Here is a 16,569-nt window from a genome sequence, read left to right on the forward strand (position 1 = left end):
ATTTCTGCATTTATGTTGAAATATTTATCTGTACTAAAAAATAAATGAATGGAAATGTGAATATTCACCTTGAATGTTTACTCATGTATGGAATAATCAGAAGTTTACTTATACCATATAGAAGACATCTATTTATTTTTTATCTTCCTTATAATTCGAATAAACCCAAGTGTATTGTATAATAAAAAATTGATGGTGACACTTTGTCACAAATCAATTCAATTCCCAAAAGGAAAATGTGTCCTAGTTTGACTGGTGCAGTGGAATGGATTGTGTTTCACCTTTATGAATGGGCATACTTCAGGTTTGATTAAATACACTTTTAGCCGTGACATGTTCCGGCTACAAAGTAGTCTTGAGTGAGCTAAGGCAAAGGCGCAGTTGTGAGCTCCATTACGCTTATGAAGCAAATCCGTACAAATGTCTTGAGCAGCAGCCAAGAAAAACACCGCTGTCCATCCACGATCCTGCCACAGGGATCAATTCCCACTTTTACTGTGAAATGGAAAAGCATGTTATGATTGCTTTGAAGAGTCCCGTGGTTTCATCTTACTTCTTGAGTTTGGATATTACTACGTTTCATGGACCCAGAGGACATGGGAAGAAATATCACAGGGGTTTTTAAGTTATGTTCTTTGCATGCACCATTTTGTTTTGCTGAAATGGGTCACATGTGGTTGTCTCATATTGTAAAGCCTTTTTATTATTTGACCAAATTGCAATGATTGATGGTGGAAAGATAAATGTTGAATTTTATGTTGTTGTTACTTTGTGGAGATGGGATGATAGCTCTCTGAATGTCCTCAACTTTTGTTTCTACATTGAAAAAAAATTGGATGTAGCTCAACTTTCTCATAGTTGAAGTCTTGTGAACTTGTTTGGACAGCAAACTTGTTCTGCTCTATTGGTTGCAGCCAAGTATTAAACTCTATTTGGCCTTTATTTATTGGAAAAGCCATTTCCCAATGATGACTTCCACATATTTTTAATGATTCTTCAAAAGAGACTCAATTACCATTAAATTAGGGTTTTATGACGCCGATTCCGATTATCCATGAGTGATATTAGAATTGTGAAATCACTGTAAATTACACATTTATTTAAGTAAAAGAACTAAGGCGGCTTACAAAATGTAAAATACACATTTAACCAAAAGGGTAGTAAGTTGACAGTAACCCAGTAACCAATAAAATCAGGCTTGGTAACATAATGGTTATAACAAATTAGCTTCCATTACAGCCACGTTCATTGTAAACTTGTAAAATAGTTTTGTGTATTTCTATTAAAAGAAATACTGCAACCATGATTTCTTTACCTGAAGAAACAATAACCTCCAACAATTTAAGAACTTACCCACTGGACTTCTTGAGTGTCTTCCACTTTGGGCAACATAAGGGCAGGTGGGAGAACCTCAGCTTGTAGGACAACTTGTAGGTCAGCCTCAGCTAAACCACTGGACACCGAGTTAACCCTCACACACTTCTCCGTCCGGCCCAGGTTCAGTTCAGCCAACATCCTGGGAATGTTTTCCCTGGCCTCTGCCTGGAAAAAAAAAGTTGACATTAGGACTAGTGGCGATGTCAGGTCGAGTAGTAACAACTGCACATTTAGCCACAAAATAAAACACATTATACTTTGTTCTTTTAAAGTCAACATTGTGCAAAAATAGTGCAGGAAGGGAGGTGAGGACGATAGATGGAGGGTGAAAAAATAAAATCAAAGTGAGGGCTCGCAGTTTCAAATTCTACCAGTGACAAAACATATGCCACTATATTTAAAACAGATGCCAGGGAATGGAAAAAAAAGGGGTGTTGGAATGATGGGAATGACGTCCTGTTACTGAGAGGAAAAGGCGTTCTCTCGCTGGGAGAAATGTGGTCCGAGTTAAACAGCATACGGAAACGGAAGCTTAGAAGTTGTCAGGTTTGATCAGCGACTGAAGCTGTTGATGGACCATTTTGGGTTTTCAATAATGCTATTCAGTGTGAGGGGAAATTAAGGTAAAATGAAATAGAAGGGGCAACTGAGTTTGGGTGATCATTGAGAAGTTTGCTTGATCAGTTAAGGTTGAAATAGCAACTTCTGTAAACAGTGAAATCATCTGCTACTACTTAACTACCAATTGTAAACATTACCAAGTTACTGTATACCAATAAAAAAACATACAAAACTTATATTCTGTCATCATTTGGTCAAAGTTATTTTGTTAAGGGTGTCTCATTCAAGTTTTTGCTCTCATATTCCTTTTTTTCTGTCATTCTGTTACACTCACCTGCTTTTGAATAGAAAAGACAGAAATATTTCACAATTAAATTGCTATAATTTGTCTTTCAAATGTTTTCATTTTCACAATCAATCAACAGGATTTCATTTTAAAGACTATCCTGCAGGTAAAAGGAGACCTTGCAAAATACAAAAGTATGATTCAAAGATATTGTCGACAAATATAATGGAGATGGGGAGAGACATAAAAATATATCTAAATTTAGGTTGACTTTAATTAGATTCAGTCATGTGACCCCCTCGATTAACGGGACAGCTACCGAGACAACAGTCCGAATTAGGAGCTACGAGAATGTAGAACTGTATTTTTATGAACACCTTTGAATGAATCAAATATAGTATTAATGCACATATATCTGAATATACGCATCAAAAAGTATCAAACAGTATTTTAAAAGGGTCACTGTTGGTCATCTAGGAACTTCTCATTGCACCATTTTACCGTCACGCTCATGAGCCGTCAACGACGGCAAGCTTCATCTTTTGTAATTTAAAACGCAAAGGGTTATTTACAAGGCCATCATTTATGTTTCATAAACCTGCCAGGACATCTGTTGTTGGTGGTGACCGTGGAAAATGGATTCATGTGAACTACTGTCTGACATTGAGCACCGGACCAAATCAACTGCCATCTACAAATCAAGCAAGCCTTGAATATTGTTGGATCAAGAGATGAACGGTTGCAGTGTAACTAGAAACTGAATAAAAACACTGTACTTCTCTTGTAATGGCGTACCAGAAACCTTGATGCTATTCTTAAGGCCAAGATGCCAAGAATGTCAGGGAAGATGGTCAGCTCACAAAGCAAAATAAAGTAAGGAATGCTATTCTACAAGACACCTTGACCCCTATGGGTTGTGATACTCAAGGCTTGAATAAAAACCTTTGAACAAGATTAATGGACAGCCGTCCAACAGGTTCCTTCAAAGCTCCTTCTCCCTACCACCTGGTGCCCCATGGAGTGCTCTCCCCAACATCAGCTCCATTTCCTCTTTGATTCTCTCCATCATCTTCATCATTAGAAGCTGACATGCAGAGAAGGCAGGTGGGTAACTAGTCAGCCAGTAAAGGCAGGGCCGCTGAACGTGAGCGAACAAGCAGCTCCTTAACGCGCATCCTGGAGCTCGGGATCCCGTCGAGTCCAGTGTACACTTGACTCAGCATGGCTACCGCCTTGTTGACATCACATTCGACAAGAAAATGAACATGGAGTTAAAGTTCAATAAGGAGGATCTAATTCTACCAGGTTATTCCTGGACTGCAGTGTTTCCGCTTTCCCACTGTCACAATTCCAGCAAACCAAATCGGAAATGAAATGGCCAATTCCAAGATTTCCCAAAGCAGAGACTCTTAAAAATGGGATTGTCAGGTTTAAAGCCTCGTAGTTGTGTTGGACTACAGACAATATCGCTATCCCCGAATTATTTGTAATAATAAATAAATAATGAATATATATATATATTTTTACATTTATTTATTTATTTATTTATTTATTTATTTATTTATTTTCCCAGATGCTGTATTTGTATGGCTCTATGACTTGATGCTAGGCTCAATCCCCATTTGTGAGTCTTGGCAGCCACGTTGAAAATTTGCATCAAATCTTCTGGGCCTTTTTTGGTGTCAAGCACACATTTAAAGTTGGAGGTAAACATACCCACATACTTAAAACGCTAAATACAAAACATTCAGTATTCATGGGCCAAGAGACTAAATCAATATTTCCCAGGAGCTTGTCAAGAGTTTAGTCATTCGAGACCACTTCAAGGCAGAGCAGATCTTCTAGTGTCTGCAGGAATAAGTACCGACACTCAACCGAGGTCATGCAGCAGTTGACAGTTGACTGCATAATTTATGTAAAATTGAAAATCTCTGGTGTCGGACACCAGTTCATGCATAGGCCATAGCTCATATCGTGACTGCACCGCCGACAGCAAAAAGGTAATAGCGCGTAATAATGTCATGCACTGAACATCTAATCTCCGCTCAGATGCTCACACCACAACGAGGCAGGTTTTTCTCTGCTTCAGTGACTCACAGGAAGACCAGCGGAATAAAAACCATCAGTTTGCTGATTCATATTGAAAAGTAACCATGTTAAATCCTGTGAGCACAAGAATAGAATAGAATAGAATAGAATAGAATAGAATAGAATAGAATAGAATAGAATTTTGTTTTTAAAAAAGAATGCTCAAGTTTATTATTGACAAATTATTATGCATTGTATTTTAGCATGATTACTGTCACTTTGTGTCAACTAAATTATTGAAGCTCTTGGCTTGACGTGCCGTAGCATTTCAAAACAACAAATCATCCCTGAATTATTTCTGCATAGCCTTTGCAAAAGCTGTTTATGCTGTAATCCTGTGGGTTGCAAGATGGTGGTGGGATTCCTAAGTCTTCAGAACATAAGAAATCCACAAAATGTTTAAAAAGAGGGAAACAGGAAAGTATTCTTGCATACAAGTAGTTCAGGTCAACAGTGTTTGTGTACTTGTCTGGTAAACATGTCTCTGTGTGTGCGCATGTGTGTATGTGTGTCTGCCTCCGCAGGCTCATGAGAGTGAGTGAGGTGCCTACCCCTCCCTGCCTCCCTCCCTCCCACCGGGTCTGCCAAGCCACCGTGCCATCTGGAGAGGAAATCGAGTGTGAAGTACAGTATAGTTTGGGAGCAAGCTCCGTAGCAGCGGCTCAGCAGTTAGTTCATTAGTTCCAAATTTCCAAGGATTAGGAGAGAATCTCTAAGGCAGGGAAGGCAGAGGAGGGCAGGGGGTGGAGAATGGAGGGACCCATGTGGGGAAAGGAGACAGAGAGACACACGCCAGGGAGGGGAAAAGTGGACCATAGGGCAACCAAGAGACCAGGAGGGAACCATCTTAACCCAGAGGAACCTGCAGCGGAGGGACGAGTACAAGAGGAGGGCAAAAAAGATGGCGAGGAAAAGATGAGGACAGGGGACAGGTGTAGCCGTCAGTTCCGCTCCAGGGTTTCAACTCCCCCTCTTCCTCCAGCCCACTGATCATACAGATATGATGATATGTGTAAGAGTGTTAGAGCAGTCAGCCTTATCTTCCCTCCCTCCACTCCCCTACGGGTCCATGCTGACAGTTAGCAAGCTCTCTGTGGCTTTGACCCTTTGGTCCGTCTCTCATCCCCCTAAGCAGCCGGCGCTAATGCCAAAATGGAGGGCGGACATTTTGGGAGTCAAAGTGGCAAGTAATTAAAGTAGGTCCTCAGCAAGTTTTAAAGGTGAAGGTGGCAGATCGTAAAAAGCAAACATTAAAAGGTACACTGGCGAGAAAAGAAACTAGTAAAAACTTGAAGGTTTTGCGTACAGAAAAGTAATTGTGAAGAATCAAACAAAACTGTTTTGATATCCATACCAGGCCAAGAGTCACGTTGTAAAGAATAACTATATGCATGGGTTCTAAAGTTTACCAGACAATAATTTGGTAAAAACTGAAAGAAATCAAAAATGGCCAATCGCCTGTGCTATGCTGTGATTTACATATGACCAATACTCGCGACTACGATTGGGGGGGCTAGTCCACTAGCCCTAATATAAATATATTCACATGAACAGCACACAGATAGAAACACGTGTATACATATTCATTATATTTAAATGTTATTTTTTATGCAACGATTCATTTTTTCTTCATTTCAGATCCGTAATATATAAATGTGAAATAGAGGATAGAACATTTAATAAAATAGCTTTTCTTGTGGTGCAATACAGTCTTGAAAACAGATGAAACAATGATAAATGATTGTATACCTTACCATTATTGACAGGATTTTTTTTTTTTAAAGGATTAATTTTTTATACCTATAGCATTAGTTGAACCTGATATTTTTTCTTCTTTATTTAAAGAAGTAGGTTGAAAGCAAACATTTGGATGCCAGGTCAGAACCTGGGAATTCCTCTTGAGTCGGAATGGCTGGATTCCTGTGGACCAAAGCTGTGACATCATCACGGGGTCACAGCTCTGAGCTGTCAGTCACGCGGGCCGTCATCTTGCCTTTGTCTAACTACAGGAACGGCCTGCAGCCATATCAATCATCTTTATTATCATGACTTAAAAACCTTTGTTAGCTCACTTTTTTTTCTTTGTTGCACCCGGGCCAACTCTTTATCCTGATCTCCAATCACAATTTCATGGACAGTTCAGAAGGGCCAATGGTGAGCGGGAGGAGAATGCTTTTAACCTGCTGCATCTGCTGCTTTCCCACTGCTTGCCCAGTGGGACGTGGTCACCTTGTTTTAAAGAAGGCTTGGGAGGGGGGCATTGCTGCCTTTATTGCACCATAATAGGGAGAAATGTGCTCGCTTGAAACATCTTACTTAGGTAGTTTGCCTTTATGGGATTAAGTGTGAAAGCACCTGTAGGCCTGAGATTTGTAATTAAGGTTAAAAGTAAGACCATTACTGAAACGCAATTGTGCAAATGGATGATTTTTTTTTTTTTTTTTGGATCAATGCATATAGATATTAAAAATAACACTTTTAGCCACTTTTCCTGCCCTCTTCCTGTTTTGCTAAACAAACTCAACCACCTTCAGTGGTAGTTTCCGAATCTGCTGTGCTGGATTTTTGAATAAAACAGGCTAGAGTAACAGGGTGCCAACATGGTGGAAATAGTTTTTAATGTAATCCTAGGATGAAAAAAAAAAACAATTGGGATTACTACCTTTTTGCTGAGGGCTACGCCATCCTCACAATCTAGGACGGCACAATCAACGTCCAGTGTGGCCAGTTTCCTCAGCTTTCGCTCATCATTGCCGGGGCAATAGAGCACGGCTCTGCGGGGTACATAGGGCAGCGAAGCACCTGCAGTGTCATGGCGGTGACGCCATCCCTTGGTGAACAACCTGAGCCCGACACCATTCCTGTTAACAAAAATAGATATGCACAACATAAGCACACATTAATTCACGTATTTGTGGCATACATTAGAAGACCTTATACAGTATGAATGCAGGGTTGAGGTCATGGAATAATTAAAGGTTGTTGTTGCATTCATTTTCATAATATAAACAACTTTAATGGTAAACATGTTGACAACAGTGAAAGTCTATAAATGTTTGGAGGGGTTTGGTTCCGTTTGCCCTTCAGCTGCTCATTGAAGTGGAGGGGATATATGCGATGACCTAGGCTTTAGTTTTCTTTTGTTGAAGACAAACTCACCCAAACACTCAGCCACTCATATGCTAATGCAGCCACACTGCTCGGTGTCTCGGGGAGTTGGCGGGGGTGGTTGTTGTGGTTGTATAGCAGAGTCATGGAGTGGAGCACAGACCTCCGGCAAGGCCAGTTTTGATAAAAGCAGCAGCAATGAGATGTGATGAGTGTAAACATTTGTCATTCTATGCCCCAATCACACAGCCAGGCGACAAGTATTCATAAAAATATGTTTTAACTATGATTTAAAATACAAATCAATGCCGCAGAAATAGGGGTAGTGGGAAAAAAAAACAATATTGATAAGGAGAAAACAGTCATGCAGTCTTTGTAATTCCATAGAATAATTAAAAATATATATATTTTTTTAATAATGTCAGTTGATACAATGAAGAATCAATGAAGAGTCAATGAAGAAATGCATTAGGGTGGACCTCGTGTTGTGTATGGCAAGGATAGAAGTATGCTCGGAAAAATATAAACATATTAGTTTCAGAACAATCAAATGTGTTGACCACCACATTGTGTCTAGTTCTGGAAAAAAAAAAAAAAAAAAAACATCAAATCTTGAAGCAACATTTTTGGAGTGTTAATTATTGTCTTTGCTACCTTGCAAATGCTCTATTTGACATACGTGGCCACCCTTAGAGCAAGCGATTCATTTAATTACAACGAGGAACCTGATCTTTCACAACAAAATCTCACTAAGAAGGATCATATAGTTGGTTGATTGTGTCAGTGACCTTTTGTGCGATGGCTACAAAAAGAGGATGAAGAGCTTTTCTTTTGTGGTTTTACAAAAAGAGAAGAATTATTCTACACTTCACTTGTCTTTGGCTTTATTAAAAAAAAAAAAAACGAGGAGGTAAAATCACGTCAACTGCCGCTTAATCCTGTCAACAATGCTTCCACGTGCCCTCCAGTCATTCTTGGTACTAATCTACTTGTGAGTTGTCATAGCAACTCCTGTAAATTAGGCTGATTCTTGCATACATGACATAAGCATTTGGACTGTGAAAAGTGTTCAATTAAGGAAAACAGAAAAGGTGTCAGAGGGCTGATGGGTAGATAGTAATAGTACGTAGATCAAATATTTGCAGGGGAACCTCTAATGTTGACTGCCCAAATAGGTTACCGTATTTTTCGCACTATAAGGCGCACCTAAAAATCGTCAATTTTCTCAAAAGCCGACAGTTCGCCTTATATTAGATTATTTTTTCTAGGAATTTCCAATGCATAAAGATTATCTTTAATTTTTTTTTTAAGAATCTAGATTACTTTTAGTTACAGTAGCCTACATGTGGTTGACAAACTGCTCTGTCTTGCATATTAAAACCAGCCCCCCAACATGCCATATGGGATTATACTAACAATGTATTTCCCTTCCCGTCATTTTTTCGGTTTTTACATGAAAGGTTATGATAACACGGGGCTTTGTGGGTATACAAGCGTCTGTAAAGTGGTGGGACATGGCCACAGCAGCTGCGTTTACTGGTCCAAGATCAGAAGTGAGTGTGTGTTTGTGGGTTTATATGGTGCTGGTTCTCATTAGCAAGAACAGCGGCGGTGGCCATGGCAGCAGACATGGGCCAAATGGCACTCAAAACAAGGCAAGGACAGGCAGAAATGTGGGCCCATTTTTTTGTTACGAGGGTGAAATGAGTCTATATCTTTTGGAAACATTGTGTTCATCCTTCTTATTAAGTGGTTAAGGGGAACAAAGCAAAACAACAGCCACACACAGACCCAACTAGAATAATGACACTAAGAGAGAATTAATATCCCACGCCGTGTTGAATACGCTCCAATAACTTATGATTTTACGTTGCTTTTCGATTTTTATGTGTCGTCGTTGTGTTGAATTAATTAGCCTGCAGGAGTTGTTTCATTATCACAATGTAATGCATTTCCTGTAACTCTCCAGGCCTCCAACTGTCATCATAATGGCCTAATTCAGGTGGTAATATTCATTGTGCCACATGAATGATGGCAGATAACAAGAGGCCACACTCCAAAACAGAGAATGACAACAGCCATGCACTCAATATGTAGATTTACACAATTACCTCCAGCATGGAAGTGCAGGTGGATGCTGTGTGGTAAATGTACAAAATTAAAGATTTCCCACCCCAGCCCCAACACACACAATAATCACTGAGTGATGGATATGCAAACTACATTACTCAACTATTTATAGAGCAATTTAAAACAACTACCACTGCAAGTCCTGTACATCAAACAATGCAAGTCATACAACAACAAAAAAAATAATAATAATAAATATAAAATATACTATGGTGGCACACGGGTTAGCACGTCCGCCTCACAGTTAGGAGGGTGCAGGTTCAATTCTACCTCCGGCCCTCCCTGTGTGGAGTTTGCATGTTCTCTGTGTGCCCTGTGATTGGCTGGCAACCGGTTCAGGGTGCCCCCCGCCTACTGCCCGATGACTGCTGGGATAGGGTCCAGCACGCCCGCGACCCCCGCAAGGACATAGATTCATAGTTTGGCCGGGGGTGCGATATATGTGTGAAATTATTAACACATTATATAATTTCACATGTTATTTTCACACTAAACCGCATGAAGGCACTCTAGGCCTGTGGAATAATTGAAACTGCAACTGACGACGAGTCTGACGTAAGCCACGTAGAAGAAAAAGCGCTGCATTTTCTACTTCCGGGGTTAGCGGAGTTGTTGTAGCGGTGTAGAAAAATGGCCATGGGTGGTGAAGAAAAAAACTGTCTGAAACAAGTCATCAGTATTTTCCTAGCTTCATGTCGACCTGTCTGATACTTTTGACTGTGTAAAATAAAAGGAAAGAAGGATTCTTCTCATCAGGACACCCTATCCACACTGCATATGGTCTGGAGCACACAACACACAGAGGAAAGCTTTGAAAAAAAATTGTATTGGGTCATCAATTATCAGCAGTCTCAAGCTAAAACTATGCAAGTGGCAAAACGAGTATTATTTGATTCCTGCCCCAAATTATAATTAGCATTGCAGCAATAATTTAGATTTAAAAAAATACTGATCGTCCCTCATCATGAACAATCCTCAAACCCCACCCCCACCCACCCACCATTTCCTCCCCTCTTTCGGGTCTCATTAGTTTGGGTTTTATGCCTTAATCTACACAATGAGGATGAAGTCATGGCAGTTATCTTGGGCAGCCAATGCCTGTTCTACCTGTAATCCTTCTCAAAGACCCCCGGCTTTCTTCAAAGCTCACAAATCAGCACACAATGCTTTTTATGCAAGGTCTTCGCCGGGGGAACGACTGTGTACTTTTGTCATCCGTGCTATATAAAATGAGTTTAATCCCGCACCTCCTTTGAAGGAGGGAGACATCTTTATCGAGGACTCCGGAAAGGCAAATGTTCGAATAGAAAGGGCATGAGCACTACGACAACAGTAGCAATCTGGCATGTCAATATTCCATAAAATATCATTCACAATGTAAATTTGTGGCTGCAAACCAACAAAGGGCATGCATATCAAATTGTTGAGGATTACAGTATATTTATTTAGTTTATATAAAAGGGACAAAATCAGTTGTTTTGTTTTTACGCAAAATCACACATTTGTCAAGTACGGGCAAAGAAATGATAGGAAAGCCGATAGAATTAGAACATTAATTTTTAGTTGTTCAATTTCATGATAATGGTTTTGTAGGTTGAAAATGAAGATCCCCCATCGGCATGGACAGTCATGTTATCATTTTCGTCTATGAAAAGGGACTTCTCATATGCGACAACTCTAAGGGGCCATTCACAATGGATTATTTTCAACAAGGTTATACATACATTTGCCACCATCTCATGAAAAAAAAAGACAAATAAACATCCTTTTTTTTTTTTAAGTGACAATTTCCAGTTTATATTTACTGCAATAAAATGCCCCAAATTTGCTCACACATGCTTTTCATTGGACAGCAAATAAAACATTCATTGGCAAAGTGCAGAGTAAAACACTTTTGTTGACAGTTTAAATGAATTTATCATTAAAAGTCAATTGAGAGGGAGGCTTAAAAGAGGTCAAATAAGTCGTTCCATTTGAGGAGGACATAAGGGGGTTAGCTTTTAACTTAGCATTTTTATTGACTCTGGCAAAACAAAATAAGCGGCCTCTGTAGGATTGTGCTCTCTGCATTGGCCATTCAGGCCTTCTGAGGCCCATTGTACTACTTTGAAGGCATTGAAAAGAAACCCCACTGGTGGAAATGCAGTGGAACAGCCCCACAACAGGCCACAACTGTTCCCTTATGCATGAAAGGCAGCCATATAAAAGACAAGATGGACTTCTGAGGTAGCAGCAAAAACAAAGGCAACAAAAGTGCTGATCATGAGGGGATGACACGACTTGTCTCAGCAGAAGGAGTCGAAAGAAAGGGCGGCGGGACAATAGCACTCCTGGCCGATGACATGTTGAAGAATTGAAAAATCCACACAAGAAGTGTCTTTTCACTTCACTAAACCCACAAGCGCTGGCGGAGTGGCGGCTGGACCCTGGTCAGACTGAAAGGGGGGTGGACTACAACAAGCAGAACAGCTTTTTCTTCTTTCAGCGTCTTCCAAAATATTCCCTGCTTCTGTCAAATCACTTGGCGATGGCGGAGGCACACCGGGGGGATGGCTTTAGTAAGGATACACCAAAACCAAATCAGAGTGTGGTGACTTCCGCTCCCGCAGCTTCCCCTTCTTTTTTAATCTGTTGACCGTCAGATCCGTTTCTGTTTGTGCCCCAGAAATAATTATGCCACTGCCCAAACGCCATGGTAACTGTCAGACAAACAAAAAACATGTTTGCTCGAACTGAAAATGCTTCCATGTTTTCTGATGGACCCTGTTGGCTTTTCGAAAAAGAAAATTGGGACTTTTTATTTTCCCATGGGCTCGATAGCCAAGAGGCCTTTAACGTGGGGGTGGGGGACAATAATCACTTGTTTATGTCACAACAGCACATAAGAGAGAAATTTTGATTCGATGTTTTAAAAGGTTTAAAATTGTGTCTCTGGCTAATTCAAGAAAGTGTAACATTTCTCTGAAAAATGTCAACCAATCTAAGACGAATTTAAGCCAGGAAAAGAAAAGTTCAATTGTATATATGATAAAACCACTTCAGAGCCTAAAAAAAACATTTTGAAAGCAGTCACGTTATCATTTCCAGGTAAACCACAGAACACAGGCCGGTGAAAATTACTTTCCATGGACAAAAAAAAAAAAAAAAAGAGGAAAATACTACCAATTTAATTGCACAATTCTCAATTGCACGTACCTTTTTCCCACATAAATATTAGACGGAACTTGCACTCCCAGATATTTAGCAACAATTGCAATGCCTTGTATGGTCATAAACATGTTGGTTAGTGCAGTGACGCATTGACTAAGCCAATTGTTGAACAGTGGAACCGCAGGAGAAGAAACTCCTCCATGATAGCCCAAGGCCTATCCCACAGTTCTTCAGACATACCCATGGGGCCTTTCACTGGCTACCCCCTGTCTGATTAATGGATCAATGTGGTAATTGATTAGTGAAGAGGAGGTGGGAATAAGTACATAGGTCATACCCCCCACTCCAAACCCCCAAAACAAAAGGGGGACGACGTAAAATAAAATGTCGCGGTGATAGCCTGCAGCCAGGCCGCTCCCCATCAAAGCCACGGCACAAGTGACATAAAGGCCCTGGCCCATTCTGCAGCCTGCCCTGTCCTCCCTCCTCAACTCTCCTTTTCTCTTGGTAATGCTATCTGTAAAGTGACAGGAACCATTCTGGGAGCTGCTTGTCCACTCACCTTCATAAAACGAGCCGTAAAGCAGCAAATAACAGGCTTATATGGCTTCATTATGCTCCCTTTGCAGGTTCACAGCCCCTGGGCTGAAGGGGTGAGGGGGTTCGCCGCGGTTGCGCAAAGGCGGGGTTGACTGGCGGCAGGAAGGACAGACTGGTTCTCGTGGAACGCTTGTTGTCACAAACGCTGTCACCATGTCCGTGTTTGCTCAAGAAGACTACTTGACCCTCCCTTTATCCCCGTACTGCCTTAAATCTCAGGCAAGACAAACAAAGTGGCACGGCTCACTCCAAGATTGAAAGTGACGCCGTGAGTCAGGCGATTTACAAATTTTAATTTCAATAAAGCTGGCATGTTGAGAAAAATCTACATTAAAACAATACTGTGACTTGCAAGTCCTTTTTAACCTATATTCATTAGAAGACACGATAAAGATGAGATGTTTAATATTCAAGAATACGTTGGGACAGGGACAGCAAAAATTGGGAGTTTGTTAAAAAAAAAAAAAAAAAAGGCACCTGTTTGGAAAATTCTATAGGTGAGCAGATTAACAAAGCTTTAAAATTAGCATTTTCAGTCCCCATTTTTTAATTAGTATTATTAAAAGGAAAGGTGATGAAACACAGCCTCAACCTAGCTTTTTTGATCGTTTTGCAGGCGTCAAATTTAAAACAAGTGAATGTTATTATTTTAAGTTATCGGTTTGAACAAGATATATTTTATCTTTGCACCATATTTAATTAGATTTAGATTAAAATGTGAAAATCATTGTATTCCGTTCTGTTTTGCAGAACATTTGTATTTGTAATGATAAGGATAAAAATAATTTATTTTGAATCATGCCATTTTTATTCAGGCAAAATTTAGTGTGATAGTGGGTCGATATTTTTGGCTGAGTCTTCAGGAGTTAACTATCATTCTGACCCGGACAGAAGCAGCAGCAAAAAAAAACAAAAAAAAAAAACGGAGGATACATTCCACGATCAAATTAACTTAATAACATAGGTCATTTTCATGTTCAATTCCCCATCTGGAGGGTAAAATATTCTGCACCAAAACCTAAACCACAAGTATGGATGAAGGAGTTTCTGAACCTATGAGGATGGCTCGGAAAGGACGGCCCTAGCCTTCGTTCCAAACTGTTCACTGTACAGATCAGACAGTGCACTCTGCTGTATTAACAGCGCCACATCCCTGAGATGACAGCGACCGCTGAAACACTAGCCGATCATCACAGCCACAGAAACCCTTGTCTGGATATTTTCTTGTTTCAAAAATATTATGTTGTTGTTGGGCATAAAGCATCACTTCTCAGGATTTTTTGAACCAATCAGCAAATACTCCACTTTTGAATCAAAGGGACAAGATCTTTTAAAAAAAAAAAAAATGTCTGACTGATTTGCAACTGTCACTTACTACACCATACTACACTTTTCAAATATATTCCTAAAATGTTCTTTTCAAACCCTTAAGAAAGTCCAGTCCCAGTGAGATCACTGCTCTCGTCAGCAGGACAGTCAAGAAGTCGTGCTTAGTGGCATCACTGCGGTCAGTGCACTTTTAATCACCCCCATCGTCACAAGACGTTTCAAAGGTGCTAAACCAGTTAAAGGGGGAGTGGTAGCAACGACTGCACATGCTGCACGTGAAGCTGGCACTGGACTGGGGGTCGGTGTCCAGCGTCAAGATTACAGAGTATGGATAGAAAGGAGGCAGAGGAGAGGGTGGAGTGCTTTCTCCACCACTCATGTCACTACGATAATCTGTAATGACGGAGGGAGACAGACAGGCCAGACTGATCAGCGCTTACTTTTAAAGAACCGCTAAACCAAACGGTGGGACTAAGTGCTATCAGGTTCTTAAGACTAAGATACTTAGGAAAAGCGAGACATACACAAGGAAAAGATTGATGGATGTTGTCTCGTGTCATTTTAATGTTAATTACTTGGTCGGAAATACAGTAAATCCTGGTGATTCAATACATTTCAAATGTGGATCTGGACATGAGTGAAAATACGTCATGGTGTGGAAAAGATGGTGTATAAAAAGATTTAAACAAAATAGACTACAAATACTGCAATCTTATGTGGCTCTTGCTACCAATATCAAGTTTATAGAGGAGAACAACTCAGGTTTATTTTTAAAGACAAATAATCTTACACCTCACAGTTACTTCGAGAAAAATCCAACTCCCATGACATCCAAGTCAAATTTATTTAGAATGGCTGATTATGCAATATTCACTTTCATCTTGTTTTCTGCACTTGAAAATGTTGAAATAGATAAAATTAATCACAGCACCTCAAAAAAATAAATACATCAAATCAACAGACCTGATTCTGAGTTTAGGTTACCAGCAGTACGAGTACTGAAGAGAAAACCAGAAAAGGTGAGCGGGAGGTCTGCTTGATTCAACCAACAAAAGCTGCTACCTGAAGAGAAAATGAACAAGAACATTTAAGGTGGTGAAAGGAACAATGTCAGAACAGAAGCTTAGCCGCCCTGGGTTGCAGTGACGAGCCTCGGACGTGGCTGCAGCTGAGGCAGTAGGTCAGATGGTCGATCAGACCGCCAGGATATTTGGCCTACCATCTGATGTATCCTGCAGATTGCTTCTCCCACCCAAAATATATCCTCATACTCTCGACTCGGAAAAAGTTAGGCAGATGGGTGTGCATAAAGATCCACTTGGGAGAGTGAAATTGACTAAAATCACAGTGCATTGGATGATTTGGAATTATAACTAGAGAAAAGCGGAATAGGGAAAAAGAGTGACATCTGTGTCATGTTTTTCTGCTCTTATTTTTTCTCCTGTGGGCCATGTTGTGTCATGACTGAGGTTTTTTGGATCATGGTCCGTTTAATTAAATGGACCACCTTCACACAAACACTGACTGACACCCCCCCAGCTCATTGCAGCTCTCTCTTCTTAAGTTGCCTGTGCCCCCAAGTGGCCACATATAAAAATGACACCTGTAATCCAAGTTAGGGGACTATAGTCTGTTTTTAATGAATTCCTAAATGTATGTCAATCCCCTAAGAGATAGTCAATTTGGGCATGTCACTACCGCCCAGGAAGAATTTTTAAAAGGAATTTAAGTCATAAAGATGATGCTCCCTATAGTGTTGAAATGACAGACACTTCATTCTTTTGACCAACAGGGATGCCGCTTGCCCTCGACTTCTGCCCGGCCCCGAGCCTTTAATTAAGACTGGCTTAGGCCTGATTGATCCTGACACACCAGGAAGTTTCTTAAAAATCTGACTGCCAAAACCATGAAAGCATTATACAAGCCAAAAGACCCCTCAT

General features: G+C 40.3%; 1 protein-coding gene across 2 annotated transcripts in view; it reads right to left on the reverse strand.

Annotated features, from left to right (window-relative positions):
- Positions 1 to 16,569, reverse strand: part of clybl (citrate lyase beta like) — a 40,860-nt gene that overhangs the window by 12,534 nt on the left and 11,757 nt on the right. For both annotated transcript variants that reach the window (XM_049727583.1, XM_049727582.1), the window contains exons 2-3: positions 6,975 to 7,173; positions 1,354 to 1,542 (exon numbers count right to left, since the gene is read on the reverse strand). In XM_049727583.1, coding sequence (XP_049583540.1) covers positions 1,354 to 1,542; positions 6,975 to 7,173 — 388 coding nt within the window. The remainder of the gene's footprint in view (positions 1 to 1,353; positions 1,543 to 6,974; positions 7,174 to 16,569) is intronic.

This window comes from Syngnathus scovelli, chromosome 8, assembly GCF_024217435.2.
Source record: "Syngnathus scovelli strain Florida chromosome 8, RoL_Ssco_1.2, whole genome shotgun sequence".
Lineage (NCBI taxonomy): Eukaryota > Metazoa > Chordata > Actinopteri > Syngnathiformes > Syngnathidae > Syngnathus > Syngnathus scovelli.